The sequence below is a fragment of the Eretmochelys imbricata genome, chromosome 20 (genome assembly GCF_965152235.1).
Source record: "Eretmochelys imbricata isolate rEreImb1 chromosome 20, rEreImb1.hap1, whole genome shotgun sequence".
NCBI classification, from domain to species: Eukaryota; Metazoa; Chordata; order Testudines; family Cheloniidae; genus Eretmochelys; species Eretmochelys imbricata.
This window is the reverse complement of record NC_135591.1, coordinates 17401644-17420461: the sequence shown is the minus strand read 5'-3', so window position 1 is coordinate 17420461 and position 18818 is coordinate 17401644. Positions and strand designations below refer to the sequence as shown.

The following is an 18818-nucleotide window of genomic DNA, read 5'->3' as shown; positions in this document are numbered from 1 at the left end:
GGGAACCCTGACCAGGGGGACCCACTGTTGGGGGGATCCCTGCCCCCCACCCTGTGGCTGGGCCATGGGACACCAGGGGGGTGGCTTTGCTGGATAAACACGTCCCAAGTTGACATGGTTCCAGGATCTGCCCGCCAGGCCCCACCCCTGGACCCTTGGGAGAGCAGCCCCACAGCGGTGTTGTGAGCAGGGCCGTGGGGGGCAGAGGATTGTGGGTGTTCGGACAGGGTGAGTATCTACAGCAGGAGCTTACGGACACTGCCCCGGCTCCCCCACCCTGCTGTCCACTCCTTGCCCCTCCTTGTCTACCTCCCTGCACTGCCCCATGGCTCCCCTCCTATTTCCCCTCCCCCCACTGCCCCTCTCACCTTGCCCATCCTCGCCGTCGGGCGGCATCGCGTCGGCCTGCGCGGCTCTGCGGATCTGCATGCGGATGATGTTGATCTTGGTCTTGCTGTCTTGCAACATCTGCTGGGCTGTCTGCAGCAGCTTCCGGTCCTGGGGGGCAGACAGGAGGGTTGAGGGGGGCTGCTGAGCCCAGAGCTGTCTGGGGAGTGCCCTCCCACCCCCACACCCCTATGAGTCCAACCCCCATATCAAGGGCGGCTTCCTGTCCCAACTACATCTCCTCCTTCCATGCCTGTTTTTCCGGGCTGGAGGCCTCTCTGGGCATTTGGTCCCAGAGCCTCCAGGGCAGGGGAAGAGGGATCTGGGGGGCGGGGAGTGAAGGGGGCAGGCAGAGGTGGAGGAGGGTGTGGGGGGCAGGGAGCAGTTGGAGAGGCAAAGGGAGTGGGGCAAGTGGGGGGTGGGAGTTGGGGGGGCGAGGGGGCTGGGATGGGGGAGGAGCTTGGGGGGTGGAGAGGCAGGGGGGAGGGAGGAAGCGGCGGGAGGAGGTGGCTTGGGGGGCCAGGTGCGGAAAGGCAGGGGGAGGGGAGAAGTTGGGAGACAGGGACAGCGGGGTGAGGGGGTTGTGGTGGAGAGGTGGGGGCAATGGAGGTTGTGGGGGCAGGGTGGGGGTTGGGGGTAGAGGCTGGGCAGGGTGGAATAGGAGGCAGGTGGGGGAGGGGGCAGGGGGCGGGACCCCTCACCTTGGTGGAGCCATTGGCGTACATCTGGATCATGTTCTCTGCTCCCTGCTTCACCTTCAGCTCAATGTTCAGCTGCTTCTCCAGCCCGGCCAGGCGGTGCTTGTTGGCGGCCGAGCGGCTCAGGCTGTTGGGCGACTGGGGGGCATCTGCAAGCGGGGACGGGGAAGGGTCAGCAGTGCCTGGCAGGGGGTGGCCCTGCCCCTCCAGCACCCAGGAGCCCTAGGCGGGGCTAGCAGGGGTGCTACGGGTCAGGAGTGAGGGGCACTGGCAGAGCCAAGGTACCTAATCCCTGCTTGGGGGGGGTGGGGGGTCGTGCCCCCTGGATGAGGGGGGCTGGGTGAGGAGGGGGAAGGGCACTCTCACCGGCTTGCCCCCATCTCTGCTGGCAGGTCCCTCACTGGGGCTGTTCTGGTCCTCCCACACCTGCCCTATTCCCAGGCTCACATGGGTTAACAAGAGCATCTATCCCGGCCCACCCCCAAACGGGGTCCGCACCCTGGGAGAAGGACAAAGTCATCGCGTGACGGCTTTCTCTGGACTCCACAGCTCTGCCGGTGCCCCGAAATCCTGACTGGCAGCTCCCGTTTACCCCAGCCCTGGGCTCCCCACACATAGGCTATCTGTGGGATCTGGTGTGGGGAGGGAAGCCCCAGTATCTGGCTCTTGTGGGAGAGTTGCTGGGAGCTGAGACAGGAGGTTTCTCTCCTTCACTTGGCTCAATGCACCTAAACATCTCATTGAGCAGAGAGGGTCAAATACCCCCTGTGCAAGGGCTGACCCCTGCCACACCCCACCCCACCCCAGAGGCAGCTGCATTGTTGCGCCAGGCAGGGAGTCATAGAATCACAGAAATGTCGGGCTTGAAGGGCCCCTCGAGAGGTCACCTAGTCCAGCCCCCTGCACTGAGGCAGGGCCAAGTAACCCCAGCCCGTCCCTGGGTTGGTCCAACCTGTTCTTACAAACCTCCAATAATGGGGACACCACAACTGGCCTTGGTCGCCTGTTCCAGAGTTGAACTCCCCTTGGAGTTAGAAAGTTTTGCCTAATATCCAACCGAAATCTCCCTTGCTGCAGATTAAGCCCATTGCTGGAGACATGAAAAAACACTGATCCCCATCCTCTTTGTAACAGCCCTTAGCGTATTTGAAGACTGTTCTCAGGTCCCCCTCAGTCGTTTTTCTCACACAAACATGTCCAGGTTTGAACCTTTCCTCACAGATCCGGTTTGCTAAACCTCTGATCATGTTTGTGGCTCTCCTCTGGCCTCTCTCCAACCTGTCCACATCTTCCCTAAAGCTCGGCGCCCAGAACTGGACACGGGACTCCAGCTGAGGCCTCCCCAGTGCCGAGCAGAGTAGGGCAGTCACCTCCCGTGTCTTACGTACGACACTCCTGTTAATCCTACACCCCAGAACGAGATCAGCCGTTTTCACAGCCGTCTCGCACTGTTGACTCATATTCGATCTGTGCTCCGCTAGAACCCCAGCCCCTTTCCAGCACTACGACTGCCTTGCCAGGTATTCCCCGTTTTCTGGTTGTGCAGTCGATTTTTCCTTCCTGAGTGAAGTACTTTGCACTTGTCTTTACCTCATTTCATCTTGTTGATTTCAGGCCAATTCTCCAGTGTGTCACGGTTGCTTTGAATTACAATCCTGGCCTCCACAACGCGAGCAGCCCTTCCCAGCCTGCTGCCAGCCGCAAGCTTTATCAGCACACTCTGCACTCCGTTACTGAATTCATTAATGAGAATATTGACTAGAGCCGGGCCCAGGACCGACCCCTGCGGGACCTGCTCGACATGCCCTCCCAGGCTGACTGCGAACCATTGAGAGCTGCTCTTTGAGTAGGGTATTTCAATCAGTTAGGCACCCACCTCATAGTATTTTTATCTAGACCACATTTCCCTCGTTTGCGTATGAGAATGTCATGAATGTGACAAAAGCCTCACTAAAATCAAACCATATCATATCTGCTGCTTCCCCCTATCCACTTGGCCAGTAACCCTGACAGAGAAGGAAAATTATGCTGGTTTGATAAATCCATGCTGATTATTCCTCTTCCCCCTACTGAGCTCGAACTGCTTACAAACTGACTGGTTAATAATTTGTTCCAGTGTCTTTCCAGCTATCCAACTCAGGCTGTTCAGGTTCTCTGTTCCCCTTTTAAAAGACGGGTACACACTCTGTATGATTATATGAAAATATGCTAATGAGTAGGAATATAATGTAAATGGGATATGCTTCATGCAAAAGGTCTCTTGTGAGGTATCATTACAAAGCTTACAATCTGCCAAGTGTGGGCATCCTATTTGTATAAATGTATCACTCTTGTATCTGAAACTAGAAATATGAACTATAACTCTGAGGGCCTATTGTAATTATGCAAAGTGTGGACCATTAACGGTGGTTGATGGCTCCCATCAGCCAGGACAATTGACTGTGGATGGCTCTGTTTGCAGGCAGGCCTTCCTGTGAGTCAGGCCGGGAGGAACGAAGGCGTGGCGTCTCACAGGAAATGTGACCATGTCACCTGGTACTGGAATCCATCTTAAACCTGGTGCTTTTCCAGTTGGGGGGGCACCCAGAGAGACAAAGGATTCCCGCCTTGTGCCAAAACCATGTAAGTGGGTGGAACAGAACAAAGGGGGTGGCCATCATGAGGAACCACCTGAGCTGGAACAAGAGCTGTACCAGGGGAAAGGATTGTCCCCAGACTAGGAAGGTGTCCAGCCTGTGAAAGAAACTTATTGAAACATCTCTAAGGGTGAGATTTTACCAGTAGTCAGTTGTATTACTGTATTAGGTTTAGATATGCATGTTTTATTTTATTTTACTTGGTAATTCACTTTGTTCTGTCTGTTACTACTTGGAACCACTTAAATCCTATTTTCTGTATTTAATAAAATCACTTTTTACTTATTAATTAACCCAGAGTATGTATTAATACTTGCGGGGGGCAAACAGCTGGGCATATGTCTCTATCAGTGCTATAGAGGGCGAACAATTTATGAGTAAAATGGATTTATTTGGGGTTTGGACTCCATTGGGAGTTGGGCATCTGAGTGCTGAAGACAGGAACACTTCTGTAAGCTGCTTTCAGTTAAGCCCACAGCTGTTAGGGGACACGGTTCAGACCTGGGTCTGGGTTTGCAGCAGGCTAGCGGGTCTGGCTCAAACCAGGCAGGGCACTGAAATCCTAAGCTGCCAGGGCAGGAAAGCAGAGGCAGAAGTAGTCTTGACACATCAGGTGGCAGCTCCCAAGGGGGTTTCTGTGATCCAACCCGTCACACTATGTTTGCCCTTCTCCCTCTTCTGGGACCTCACCCGCCCTCCAGGAGTTCTCAGAGATAATTGCTAATGGCGGTGTGATTGTGTCTGCTAGTTCCTGAAATAGGACGAATTGCATTGGGCCCTGCCGACTTGAATACACCTAACTTATCGAAATATTCTTTAATCTGATCATTCCCTAGATTGGCTTGTGTTCCTTCCCCCGGTTGTTAATATTAATCGTGCTGAGTATCTGCTCTCCATTAACCATTAACCTGAAGACTGAAGCAAAACAGGCATTAAACGCCTTTCTTGAGGCCATTGGTTGTTTGCTCTCCTTCCCCGCTAAACAGAGGACCTGCGCTTTCCTTCCTCCCTCTCTTGCTCTGAATGGATTTAAAGGATCTCTTCTTACTGCTGTTTACGTCCCTTGCTAGGTGTAACTCATTTTGCACCTTAGCCTCCCTGACGTGGTCCCTACAAGCTTGTGCTGTTCTTTTGTTCTCCTCCTGAGCAATCTGTCCCTGGTCCCATTTCTCCTTTTTGAGTCTCAAGTCATTAGAGAGTCCCTGACGGAGCCATCCTGTCCTCTCCCTATTCTGTCTCTCTTGCCGTCACCTCAGGATGGTTTGCAATTGTGCCTTTAGCACTGGCTGCTTGACAAACTGCTCGTCTCCTTCATCCTGGAGATTTTCTCCTGGTTGCCATTATCCTGCTGCTCTCTTTCCTCAGAGTCCTGAAATCGGTCATTTCCCAATCGCTTGCACCCAAATCGCCTGCAGGTGCAAACCCAGTTTGGTCAGAATCCCGGGCTGCCCACCCTCCACTCCTCCGTCACTCCTCCGCTTCGTGGAACAAACAGCCGGTTACCAGCACATCCCAAGAGTTGACTGGAAATTCTGGGCTTTGCGAGGTGACGTCCCCATTCCGACCAGGGCGTGTGTTTGGATAGTTCTGTTATTCCTTCGAGAAATGCCTCTGCCCCCTGGTTGGGTGGTTTAAAGGAGACCCCCACAGGACAGCGCCTCCCCCCCCCCACTTTTACCTTTACCCAGAAACTCTCAACTGGTCTGACTGCCGCCTCCTGCTGGCCCTCACAGCTAGCCAATGTATTGTTGTATAATGCACCAGCTTCCTTTCCCCCCCGCCTGGCCTTCCCGAACAAGCTCTGCCCCTGTCCCCTTGTCCCAGTCACAAGACTTATCCCGCCCCGTCTCTCTGAGGCTGATTAAGTCATAATGAAGCAGATGGACTTTCTCGGGATGGGGGGGGCACTCGGGGCTGCTGGGCTGGGAGGGGCTGTGGCAGGCGCCAGATCATTTGTTTTTCTAGCTCAGTAGAGGAAGCAGCCATGTCGCTTCCTGCCTCGGACCCCCCAGCTCGCGCCGCGATTCGCTGCTGGGGCAGGTGGCATCTGGCAGCTTCCTGTTTTGAAATCCCAGTCGTTGGTACAGCCCTGGCACCGCACAGGGGCCTGGCGCTCAGGGAGCTCAGGTCAGACACCGAGGGGGGTCAATTCCCAGCTGGATGGGGAGGAGGGAGCTAGTGAAAATGCTCCGGGGCGGGGGAGCTGTGGCTGTGACCCACAGGGTCTGCACTGCCCCCTAACCCTCCTTGGGGCCTTCTCAGCAATGCAGCCTGGATCCCCATGGCAGAGCAGTTCTATGGGCCCATCTACCCCGGTATCCCGTCTCTGACAGTGGAGGCTGCCAGCTACCCTAGAGGCAGGCAAATCCCCACGGGGATGGGGGAATTCACTCCCAGGGCCGAGCCCTCCTGCCCCCGACAGCTGGAGAGCTGTACAAAGACCTGTCCCACCCCAGAGGTGGCTGCATCTTGGCACAAGTGCTAACGCAATGACACCACACCACATGGTGGGGGTGGGGGCTCTCTGACAATCCTGCAGGTGTCCCGAGGCCTCCATTCCAGCCCCAGACACCCGACAAACCCCCCAGCCTGTTTGAATCCTGCCGAACTCTTGGCCTCACCGAGACCTAGCGGTGGGCAGTTCTGCCGGCCAGTGCTGCTTGGAGATGGAGACTCCCCTGGGTTCTGTTCAGCATTTGCTGCCTCGTGGTTCCCTTCCCTGCTTCTTGCGTCACATCTCAGGATGAAGAGTAGTGCCCAGCCCCCTGATGAACCCCGGCCACTACTGGGGGTCTGCCTGTCCCAGCCCCTTGCACCTGCCTCCTCTCCAGGACAGATAGCCCTGAGCTAGCAGCATCCCAAGCCCTCCTAGCACTCAGCCGCACGGCTGAGCCCCCGGCATTGACCCCTGCTCCTTGCCCCCCCCCCCCCCGTGTCCTCCAGCAATGACCCCTGCTCCCTGCCCCCCGGTGACCCCCCGGTGACCCCTGCATGACTCCCAGCGCCCTGCCAGGCCCCTGCCCCCTGACCTCCGCTCTCCTCAGGATCCTTGACCATGATGTGGGCGTCCAGGTGCTGCAGCCGGCAGTGCAGCTGGTGCAGTTTGCGGTCGGAGCCACGCAGCAGGCTCTCCACGCTGGCCAGGTTACGGCGGTCGGTGGTGGCCCGGCGCAGGTTCTCCGCCCCCTCCTTGATCTTCAGCTCCTTGCGGATCTCGCGCCGGATCCGGTCCTTCTCCTCGTCCAGGCGCTGCTGGACGCTGCTGGCCGCCAGGTCGGGGCTGGGATCGAGCGCCAGCTGCTCCAGGACCGACCAGCTCTGCTCGCCCTGCGGGGGAGAGCGCGGGTGAGGGGCTTGCAGCGCCCGGCCCTGCCCCACCTCCATGGCTGCCCCCCGACAGCCCCCTTCCTGCTGCCCACCACCAGAACTGCCCCCCGACAGTCCCCCAACCCCTGACAGCCCCTTCCCTGGGCCTCCACCTCCACGGCTGCCCCCCGACAGCCCCTCCCTGCCGCTCACCTCCACGGCTACCCCCCAACAGATCCCCCGCCCCGACAGCCCCCTCCCTGCCTCCCACCTCCACGGCTGCCCCCCAACAGATCCCCCGCCCCGACAGCCCTCTCCCTGCCCCCCACCTCCACAACTGCCCCCCGACAGTCCCCCACCCTCTGACAGCCCCTTTCCTGGGCCCACACCTCCATGACTGCACCCCGACAGCCCCTCCCTGCCGCTCACCTCCACGGCTACCCCCCAACAGATCCCCCGCCCTGACAGCCCCCTCCCTGCCTCCCACCTCCACGGCTGCCCCCCGACAGCCCTCTCCCTGCCCCCCACCTCCACAACTGCCCCCCGACAGTCCCCCACCCTCTGACAGCCCCTTTCCTGGGCCCACACCTCCACGACTGCACCCCGACAGCCCCCTCCCTGCCACCCACCTCCACGACTACACCTTGACAGCCCCCTCCCTGCCGCCCACCTCCACAACTGCCCCCCGACAGTCCCCCACCCCCTGACAGCCTCTTCCTTGGGCCCCCACCTCCACGGCTGCCCCCCGACAGCCCCCTCCCTGCCCCCCACCTCCACAACTACACCCTGACAGCCCCCTCCCTGCTGCCCACCTCCACAGCTACTCCCCGACAGACCCCCACCCCCTGACAGCCCCCTCCCTGCCGCCCACCTCCACGACTGCACTCTGACAGACCCCAACCCCCTGACAGCTCCCTCTCTCTGCTGCCCACCTCCATGGCTACCCTCCGACAGACCCCCACCCCCTGACAGCCCCCTCCCTGCTCCCCACCTCCACGACTGCACTCTGACAGACCCCCACCCCCTGACAGCCCCCTCCCTGCCGCCCACCTCCACGACTGCACTCTGACAGACCCCCACCCCCTGACAGCTCCCTCTCCCTGCTCCCCACCTCCACAACTGCCCCCCAACAGTTCCCCACCCCCTGGCAGCCCCTTCCCTGGGCCCCCACCTCCATGACTGCACCCCAATAGCCCTCTCCCTGCTGCCCACCTCCACGACTGCACCCCCAACAGCCCCCCACCTGGCCCCCCCACCTCCACAACTGCTCCAACTTCCTCCCACCCACCTCCACTGCTGCCCCCCAACAACCCCCTCCCTACTTCCCACTTCTACGGCTTCTCTGCAACAGCCTCTATGCCGACAGCCCCCTCCCTGCCACCCGCCTCCACGAATGCCCCCAACCCCTGACAGCCCCCTACCCGCCCCCCACCTGCCCCTCTAGACTCCTGCATGTGCTGGCCCAACAGCCCCTCAATTCCCCCTGTGCTCACGGCCTCCCCCGCCCCATCCCAGCCCTCTGTACCGAGCTCAGTCGGGGTCTGGGCAGCGCCTGGCACTACCGGGGACCTGATCTCCGTTGGGGTCTGGGCAGTGCCCGGCACAATGACCAGGGAGGGGTTGGGGCCTGTAGGCCCTACTATAATATGGACAATACCAGCTCATCTCTGGGCACAGAGACAGCTGGGCGAGGGTCTCTGGGGAGGGGTCAGGCAGGGGGGTCCTCTGGAAATCTGTGTCCAGGATGCTCCCAGACAGCCCAGCCAGCTCCCGGCCCCACTGCCAGGGCGCTGGCGGCTGGTTTTCCCATTGCCAGTGGGATTTCCACCCCTCCGCGCCCCCTGGGCACTCAGTAATCAGCCCTGGCACTGCAGCCCCCCACCCCCCGGGACGTGGCAGAGCCGAGGGGAGAGGCTCCTTTGTTAACAACGCACCACCCCGGAGCCGCCATGGCCTCTCGGGGGAGCAGTGGGGGGGTGGGGGTGGGGCGGCTGGCTAGAAGATGGCGGCGTGGGGGCCTAGATGGGGGCGGAACCCCGTCCCTTCCTCCCGCGGCCGATTGCAGGCGCAGTAGCAGCAGCGATGGCCGGGAAGGAAATGCACCGTGCCCCCTGCATGGTGCCACCCAAGTACCAGCCCCACCCTGGTTCCCATCCCCAACCAGGCCCACACCGTGCCCTGCCTTGCAGAGCCATATTTTATTTTATGGGGTGGGGGTTGGCTGATTCCCCTCCCCTCAGGGGGCCCCCCACAGCCCCTTTGCCACCCTCCCCGTCTCCATTGTGCCAGGGCAGCGGGACGGGGGCAATTCATGCCCCCCTGGGGCTCCCATCCTGCTGGGTACCTCCAGATCGTGCTCAGAGCAGGAGTCTGACTCGGAGAACGACATCCTGGCCCTGGGGGGGATCCAGGCCAGGACCCCCGTCCGTCCTTGGGTCCGTGCGCTGGGCCACACCCGCCCTCCTGCCGCTCGGAATCTATCACTCCCCCCCTCCCCCCCGTCACAAAACCACTTCCCCTTCCCGCGTCTCAACGCTGCCTCCAGCCACCCCGAGCACCGCGGGCTGGGCCTGGATCCGCCCCCCCCCCCCGGCCTGGGCCCAAAGGGGTAACGGGGGAGGGGGAGACTCCCACAGGTGCAGCCCCCCAAAGCCAGGCTCGGAGCTTGAGGCTGACCCCCAAATGCCCCCAGGGAGACCCCACTGAGCTCTCGCCCCCAGGGACCAAACGGCCCAACCCCACGCCCCTCCAGAAGCTCCCCGGACTATGCCTTGAGTGGCTGCAAACTGCACCCCCCAGGCAATGCTCCCCCGAACATGCTGTCCCCAACTCTGCACATGGGGGCCCTTGACACTGGCCAAGCTCCCCCTAGAAACACCCCGAGGCAGAGCCCTCTGGGTCCCAAAACTGGGATGATCATCCAGGGATCCCAGCTAAACAGCCCCCGTGTCCCACCCCAGAGGTGGCTGCATCTCAACACCGAGTGAGGGATCCCTGTATAGGCAGCCCCATGTCCCACCCCAGAGGCGGCTGGCGGGGTGCACTCTCCCTTCACCCTGATTAACTCTGTACTAGAGACCCACTAGCCCTGCACAGGCCCCGGGCAGCCAGCTTCCTCCTGTCCACCGACTCAGAGCAGGGATGGGACCCAGAGCATGGGGGCGGGGGGGTGGGGGCGGCTCCTTTCCCTTTTCTGGCTCTCTGCGAGCAGCTGTCGAGGTGGCTGCTCCCCACGTGCCCCCCGAGCCGTTGAACAGGCGTGGGGGGGGGTGTCAGATTGGGTAACTCGGCAGATCAGTGCAGCCAGGCTTGGCCTGGTGCCCACCCCAGCTGGCCGCACCTTGCTGCACAAGAGCCCGGCTGCCCTGTCCCCACCCCGGAGCTACAGACGGGCCCCAGTGCGACACAGGCTCAGCACTGGGCAGGAACACAGGACACCTGGGTTCCATCCCCGGCTCTGACGGGTGACTTGAACCCCTCCCCCCTCATTCCCTGCAGCACAGCGCCCCCTAGTGCCACCCCCTATTCAGCTGCCCACCCCACCCCCTGCAGCGCATTGCCCCCTAGTGCCATGCTGGGGCACTCCCTATTGAGCACCCCACCCCACAGCACCCCCTAGTGCCACGTGAGGACATTGGGGCCAGCACAGACTGGAAGGCGAGAAAGCATCCCCTGCTGAACCCCCACCCTGCAGCGCCCCCTCGTGTCACAGGGGGGCCAACAGACTCGACTGGAGAGAGCCTCTCCCTAACCATTGGTTTGAGGTCTCCCATCCAGCGCTGGACCCAGGCCAAAGCTGCTTAGCCAAGGCCAGGCCAGGTCCCGGCACACGGCCCAAACAGCTGCAGCAGGCCCTGTTACTGCGGAGACTCAGCACCAGTCAAGTGGGGGCGGGGGCCCTTCTGGCCCGGGGCCTGGCCCCAGTTGCAACCCCCTGGTGCCGTCGCCCCACACACTAGCTGACAAAGCCGGGGTCTGCCCCGAGGCAAGGGGCCAGCTGCACGGGTGCAAACAGCAGCTCTTCCTCTCTGCACCCGGGGCCTGCATGGCGGGGGGTGGGGGGGTCACCATGTGAGACGAATCCCAGCACAGACCAGGCTGCAGTGAGTCACAGGAAGAGGCTGGAGTCTCTCTCAAATCCCAGCAGCTCCTGGAAAGGCCAGCAGGCCCGGGGCCAGCAGCCTGTACCGGGGCCAGCCCCTGGCTGTCAGGGGTGAGCGGGAGCAAGAGGCCACCCCCCTCTGCGCTGCTCCATCACTGGGCAAGGGGAAGGAACTCCCTGGGAACGGCACCCGAGTGTCCCAGGGCGCTGGCTGGGCAGCTCCACCCAGCGCTGGCATGTGGCCAGATCACAGGGTCAGTGCCTCGTCAGGAGATCTCCGGCTGCAGGAAACGAGAGCGGCTGACTCACTCGAGCTCCCCGGCTGGCTTGGTGCAGAGCTAGGGGGTGCTGTCCTGCAGGGAGCAGGGGGGCTCAGCAGGGGGCGCTCTCCCCTGCAGTCAATGCTAGCTCCAGAGCAGCGCTAGGGGGCGCTGTGCTGCAGGGAGCAGGGTGGGGGTCTCAGCAAGAGCGCTCTTCCCTCACAGTCAGTGCTGACCCCAATGCCATGCTAGGGGGGAAATACATCCCTCGGCTTGCAGCAGGGAATCCCCCAGCCCCGGGTCCTGCTTGGCTGCTGTAGTAACCTCCCTCCCCCTCGCTGGGCTTGGCCAGGGAATGGGGAGCCAAGCCCCCAAGATGAGAGCTCGCTCTGGGAGTTCAGGCTACGATCTCCGGGACGGACAGAGGCCGGCTCAGCCCGTGACCGGAGTGACGCAGCCCTTTAAAAGGAGTGAAAAAACGAGCTACTGGCTAGGAGGACCCGTCCCTGTCCTTGGCTGGCTGGATCCCCGGCCCCATGCCCGGAGCGGCTGGCAGGAAACCCGGCAGCCTGGTGATCTGGTTCCCTTCAGCAGACACCTCGTCCTTCGAGGAGCCCACCCAGTGCATCTTCTCCAGCCATCAGCTGCCCAATGCACCTTCCACCCTAACTCCCCCCATCGGCCCCTGGTCTGCTAGTCACAGCGCTGGGGAGTTTCCCGAGGGAGCTGCGAGGCCGAGGGTCGGGAACATCCAGAGTGATTCTACAATAGCAGCCAACATGGAGCTGACAGCACCGCCTGGCTCGGATTCAAAAGGAGGGATAACTCAGGGGGGAGAGGGATAACTCAGTGGTTTGAGCACTGGCCTGCTAAACCCAGGGTTATGACTTCAATCCTTGAGGGGGCCATTTAGGGATCTGGGGCAAAAATTGGGGATTGGTCCTCCTTTGAGCAGGGGGTTGGACTAGATGATCTTCTGAGGTCCCTTCCAACCCTGATATTCCATGATTCTAACTGCTCCTGAGAAGCAGGGAACTCAGTAGGGATGGCCCCGGGCTCCAGTCCCGGCTCTGCCGCTGGGTGACCTGGGGCAAGTCACTGCCTCTCCGTGCCTCAGTTTCCCCATCAGCACAATGGTGAGAATGATACAGACCTTGCTTCCTGCCGGCAGAGTTGATAACTGGCTCACATCTGGGCAGTGCTAACGCACTGGGGAAGGGTTAAGTGTTGTCACCCCCTCCGCTGAGCTGCAGCAGGGGGCCGGGCCCTACAGGGAGGTTTCCTTTTGGGGGAGGAATCGATGGTGCAGTGCCTGGGGAGTCCCTCAGTTCAACTAGTTCATTGTCCCTGCCCCAGTCCTGGGGCAGAGGTGGGCACAACAGCATGCAGGGCAACCCTGGATCTCAGCCCTGCACCCACGTCTGGTGCCCAGGGAGTGACTCTGCCCCAAGCACTGGCTCTCGCTGGGGAGACCCAGGCTGGGAGCAAACTCCCTTGCTGCTTGCAGCAGCTCCCCTACGAAGCGTGGGCAGGTCAATGCCACCAGCAGCAAGTCTACAGAGACTGAACACTCGCTCGCACACGAAGAGCATGTCAGGCTGTGTAACAGCGCCCCCTGGTGATGCCGGCATAACCATGCTCCAATTGCAAACCCTCACCCATGTCCACAGACCCTGCTCACGCCCAGCAGCCATCAACGGGGTGACCTGTTTGCTATTTCAGATTTTAGAGCCTGCCCCACCAATGTGACATCTTGACCCCATGGCTCCTTTCCCCACCCCCGCTGGCGCCTTTAACGTTATTTAAAGAAACAGTACAGCTAATCTGGCTTCACACCCAGCATCCTGGCTTGCCCAGCTCACACCAGAACTGGCTTCTCCAAAGCCCACAAGCACCCAGTGCCCTGCTTACTCTGGAGCTCGACCCCCAGCCGGTGCCCACTCGCCCCGGCTGCGCTGCTGCCCACGTCACTGGGCCTCTCGCTGCTGAGGATCCAGCCTGGAAACTGCACTTGGAAGGCCCCAGCCGGACACGCCAAGTGTCACGAAGTGTGCGGGAGTCCGGGCCCTGCACCCCTCTTCCTGGGATTCACCGTGACTCTCAGCCAGCCAGTAAAACAGAAGGTTTATTGGACAATAGGAACACAGTCCAAAACAGAGCTTGTGGGTACAACCGGGACCCCTCAGTCAAGTCCTTCTGGGGGGCAGGGAGCTTAGACCCCAGCCCTGGGGTTCCCTGCGTTCCACCACCCAGTCCCAAACTGAAACCAAACCCCGCCACCCCCCCAGCTGGCTCTCTCCTGCAGCCTTTGTCCAGTTTCCCGGGCAGAGGTGTTACCTCCCCCTTCCCCGTCCTGGCTCAGGGGACAGGCTCAGGTCTCCCATCCCCAATGAAACTCCCCTGCCACAGTCCCAGGTCAACACTCCCCCGTCCCCACTGCGTCACACCAAGCACCAAGCCCAGACCCTTGCAGGGACACCCCGCTGGTCAACCTTCCCTCGGCAGCTGCGGCTCCAGGGGGATTGTCAGGGCTGGGATCTGGGTTTGAACCCCCGTCCTCCCCCCAATCTCCCGGGGGTGGGGGGCAGCTGTCCCCTGCCCGCATGGTTCCTGCCCCCTCCTTTGCAGCAGCTGCTGCTGCCAGGAGACCCAGCTAGATGGGCCCCCGGCTCAGCAGGACCGGGGTCCCCCACACAGTTAGGGACGTGCCTGCCCCCAAGGCAGTAGCTGTTACTGTCTTACAGGCCACGAGGGCTGAGACGGGGGAATGGAGAAAATGTGCTGAAAGGCCAGGGCTGAGGTGCTGGAGTGAGGGCGCAGGACTCCTGGGTTCTATCCCCGGCTCAGGGAGGGGAGGGGGGGTCTAGTGGGTTGGCGGGGAGCGGTTAGGAACCAGGACTCCTGGGTTCTATCCCCAGTGAGGGGAGGGGAGGGGGGTCTAGTGGGTTGGCGGGGAGCGGTTAGGAACCAGGACTCCTGGGTTCTATCCCCAGTGAGGGGAGGGGAGGGGGGTCTAGTGGGTTGGCAGGGAGCGGTTAGGAACCAGGACTCCTGGGTTCTATCCACTGCTGGGTGACCACAGGCAAATGCCCTTCCAGCTCTGTGCCTCAGTTTCCTTTTCCACCTTTGGTCTATTCCTCTGAGTGCTCCAGGGCAGGGCCTGTCTCTCCTTGGGTCCGGGCAGCACCTGGCACAATGGGGCCCTGGTTTCAGCTGGGGCATCTAGGTGCTATCATAATACACCTAATAACACGGCCCTGGTTTACCAGGCTGAGCGGAGCAGAAAGCAGCCAACTGGCATCTGTCAAGCACAGCATTTCCCACCCTGGGATCCCAAGCAGCTTTGGCTGCTACCCCAGAGCCCCATGTCTCCCTCCAATGCTACCCCTGCAGCCCCGTGGCCTGTGCTGGAGGCTCCCGCACCAGCTACTTTCACCCCCCTGCCCTCGGCTCACACGCAGGGCGACGGCTCCCAAATCGCTCTGTCCCGGGCACGGGTTCCCACAGCCCTTTACAGCCCTCGACTGAGCTCCACAAGCACCCCTGGGGTTGGGCTTTATGATCTCCGCACTCACGGGGGGAGGAAGCTGAGGCACAGAGAAATTTGCCTGAAGTTGTACTGGGAACCAGGGACACAGCAGGGAACGGAACCCAGGAGTCCTCATTCCCCGCTCCCTCCTGCTCTAACCACTAGACCCCACTCCCCTCCCAGAGCTGGGGATGGATGGAACCCAGGTGTTCTGGCTCCCCCCACAGGGCCACCACGAAAAAAGTTAAAGCCCAGTAAGACCTGTAATGCGGGTTGGTGCCCTAAGCGAGCAGAGCAGGATCTAGGGTCATTACAGAGCTCCCTTCACCATGGCATCTGGGCTCCTAACTGTATTTATCCTCACACTCCCTGTGGGCCAGGGTGGGGCTCTTATCCCCATTGTACAGAGGGGGAAACTGAAGCACAGACTGGCTGAGGGACATGTCGGAGGTCACTCCAGGAGTCTGTAGCAGAGCCAGGACTTGAACCCAGGTCTCCCGGGTCTCTTGTGCTCTCACGACTGGGCCACCCTTCTTCTCATTCAGTCCCCCCATTTCCCCCAGCTCTGGCAGCACCCAGTGAGTGGTGGCATGCAGCAGTGGGGTGTGGGCTGCCCAGTGCTATCACTGACCCCAGTGCCCGTTGGTCGGGCCATGCCAGGCAGAGCGGGCCCGGAGTGCCTTGCGCCCATGAGACCTGCCCGGCACTGAAGTCAACAGGTGCCCGTTTCCAGCCAGAGCGCATGGGGCCGTGTCTGTAATTCACCCCCTCCCGGGCCCATAGTCCCGGTGCACTCGGTCTCGCTGACAGGGGGTTACTGGCCCCTGGCCGCTGCTGGGCCAATCCCCTGGACACCCGCTCCCATCGCACCGCCTCCAGTTCCCCCGTCAGTGTCTCCAGACAGCTGAGCCTCGAGCAGCACAAAGCAGCCATTCACCCTCCCTGGCCGCCGGCACCACGGGGCTCAGAGCCAGAGCCCCGATGGCGCGGGGGCGGGTGGGGGCGCTGCCCTGGCAGAGAGGAGAGGCGGAGGCGGGGGCGCGAGCGGGAAGGCGACTCCCCGAGCTGAGAGAGCCGGCACTTGGCAAGCTTGGAGGGGAAATTCATCTGAATTAGTGCTGCTGGGAAAATAGATCCTAGAGTGAGATCCCGTCGCGCTGGGCGCTGCACAGGCCCCTCCCCTCCCCCCAGACTGAGATCAGGGCCCCCACTGCACAGACCCCTCCCCTCCCCCCCATTCTGGGATTGGGGCCCCCTCCGTCGTGCCAGGCACTGCACAGACCCCTCCCCCCTACACTGAGATCAGGGCCCCCATTGTGCCGGGTGTTGCACAGACTCCTCCCCTCCCCTGCCCTGACCGACAAGGGGGCTCCTGTCACACTGGATGCTGCAGGGGCCCTGATCCCAGTCAGGGAGTGTGTAGCACCCAGCAGACCTGGCTGGCTCCGGAGCGACCGTCCCTCATAGATCATAGAATATCCGGGTTGGAAGGGACCTCAGGAGGTCATCTAGTCCAACCCCCTGCTCAAAGGGGAATCAATCCCCAGTTTCTGCCCCAGATCCCCTAAATGGCCCCCTCAAGGATTGAACTCACAACCCTGGGTTTAGCAGGCCAATGCTCAAACCACTGAGCTATCCCTTCCCCCACGCCCAGTAACAGATTCAGGCTCTGGGCTGCCACCCCCAGCTCCAGAGAGCTGCAGACTCAGCTGGGGGACGGCAAGATCTGAATGCCTCCCAGCTCCACGGCCGGCCTGGGCGACCTGCCCCAGCTCGGCAGGGTCCTGGCCTGATCTAGGGGGTCTACAGCATGCCTGCTCTGAGGGCCCCGCTGTGGCACAAGGCAGCCGGGGTATGGCTTGGGGCTCTGCGAGGGACCCGTGGCCCATCACGGCCCCACGTGGGGGCACTCCAGCATCCGCCACCCCTCCTCCCCCAGAACCTCTGAGAGCCAGAAAACGAGTTCTAGAAATCAGAAGCCCCAGCCGCAGCCCCGTTCAATGGGGTTGCGCCCCCCCGCCCCACCTGCCACCAAACTGAACCGGAGCAGGGGTTAGACTGGCCCGAACATGGCTCTGCAGAGCCCCACGAGGGCTGGGCTGGGTCAGTCCAGGATCCCCCCAAGTGGGTCCGTGCAGGAGGCTGACGGAGCCGCAGCCAGGCCAGCGCGTCCAGCAGCCCCATGGATTCACTGCAGCAGGGCCAGCGCACTGGGATTTGACCCTTTAGGGCACCTAGCCCAGCCTCGGGAGACATCACTGTGATTTCTCCTTCCAGGTGCCTCCTGGGGCACGGAGCTCAGCCCTCCTCCCCCAGCCAGCCTGGCAGAAACCTCCCTGCCTCGCTCTGCTGCCCCTGTTGCTCAGGCCAGGCAGCTCCAGACCCTCCCTCCCTAGCAGGCAGGAACCTCCCAATTTCCAGCCCAAATCTGTCCCTGGCCTGTTTATCCCCAGTTGTTCCTGGGCCAACGTTGTCCTTCGGCTTCACTAGTTGCCTCACCACGTGTCACCCCCCCACCCCTCTGCTGGCGTATTTCTAGGGCACAAGCAGATCCCCGCTCAGCCAGCATGCCAGCCCACTCCGTCCTCTCCTCCGCTCAGATCGGCTCCTCGCAGCCCTTCTCGGCAGCCCACCGGCCCCCAGCTGCAGGTCGCCTTTAACAGGAGTCCCCGGGGTGGGCAGCAGCTTCCTTCCCAGGGCCCAGCCCTGGCACTGGCTCGTGGGGGAGACGGGACGTGATTTAAAGAGCCAGCGTGCAGAGTCTCATGGTGTTGTGGCAGAGCGTGCGGAGGGCCCCTTGACAGAACAGGGGCAATTTTCACCAGTGCAAAGGGAATTCACAAGTCCCAGTGTGGCCTAGTGGTCAGATCGCTGCCCCGGGACTCAGTTTCCGGCCAGGCCACTGGGTGACCTTGGACAAGTCGCCCCCCTGGTGCCTCAATTTCAAATGATGCTTTGGAAAGTGCTCTGAGCTCTACAGACCAGCCGAGCTGGAGAGTATCATCCTTTGTATTACTATTGCCAGCGTGCACTGGTGCAAATGAACCACCCCCCCGGGGGCAGAGAGACTGATCTGCTAGTGCAACCCACAAGCCCGTTCCTGTGACGCCCCCGCCCCGATGCAAGCGGGCGAGGCTGAGAGGTCTTGGGAGGGGGTTTAGTACCAGACTCTCTCAGAGTCCAGGCCAGATGGGAGAGACGGGATCTTGGCTAGGGACCCCCTGGCATGTGCCCGGGGCTGGTCGGGAGTTTGGGGGGATCGGGAGCACTGGGAGCAAGTGGGGGACAGCGCTGGCATGGACGACAGCTGCAGCAACCCCGGCTCCCCTCTGCCAAAGGCTGGAGCGACCATGTGACAAGGCAACAGCTGTTCCGGGTGACCGGGAGCAGGCTGGCGACGCTCGAGAAAGGAGGGGCTGGCGGGTCAAGGCCGGGGAATCTGGGTTCGATTCCCGGCTCAGCGTGGCCACGTGACGCAGGAACCAGGGCAAAGGAGCCTGCCTTTGTCTACGAGGACTGGACCCTCTTTGAGGTAGAGACTGTCTCTGATGCAGGGTCCCTGCAGCTCCCGGCCTGGGGGGAGTGGGGATGGGGGTAGCGGTCTCAGTAACATCTCGGTGGCAGCATAATATAAATAAAAGCACTGACTGGCTGAAGCGTGAAGGGAGACTGACTTCCTTTCTCCTCCTCCAAGGGAGTGAGGGGGGGTGCATGGAGTGGGGTGCTAAGAGGGGTCGTAGCCCCCCCCCCACAGAGATCCACAAGGCACTGGAGCCTGCAGGGCTAAGAGACCCTCTCCCCAACCCAGGATCCATCACGTCCCCGCTCCGGGAACGCTCGCCCAGCCAGCCGGTCCCTAGCTCCAGCGCCCTCTCCCCCACCCATCACCCCCTAGCATAA

At 61.6% G+C, this 18818-nt stretch overlaps 1 protein-coding gene across 2 annotated transcripts in view; it reads right to left on the bottom strand.

The window, feature by feature from the left end:
- The window catches only part of PKN1 (protein kinase N1), a 49339-nt gene that overhangs the window by 15604 nt on the left and 14917 nt on the right, over positions 1 to 18818 (bottom strand). The window contains exons 1-4 of one of the 2 annotated variants that reach the window (XM_077838602.1): positions 9372 to 9481; positions 6751 to 7048; positions 1089 to 1234; positions 369 to 498 (exon numbers count right to left, since the gene is read on the bottom strand). In XM_077838602.1, the coding sequence (XP_077694728.1) occupies positions 369 to 498; positions 1089 to 1234; positions 6751 to 7048; positions 9372 to 9416 (619 nt within the window). In that variant the 5' untranslated portion in view covers positions 9417 to 9481. Of the gene's footprint in view, positions 1 to 368; positions 499 to 1088; positions 1235 to 6750; positions 7049 to 9371; positions 9482 to 18818 lie in introns of those variants that run through there. The other variant, XM_077838603.1, reaches the window with a different exon arrangement.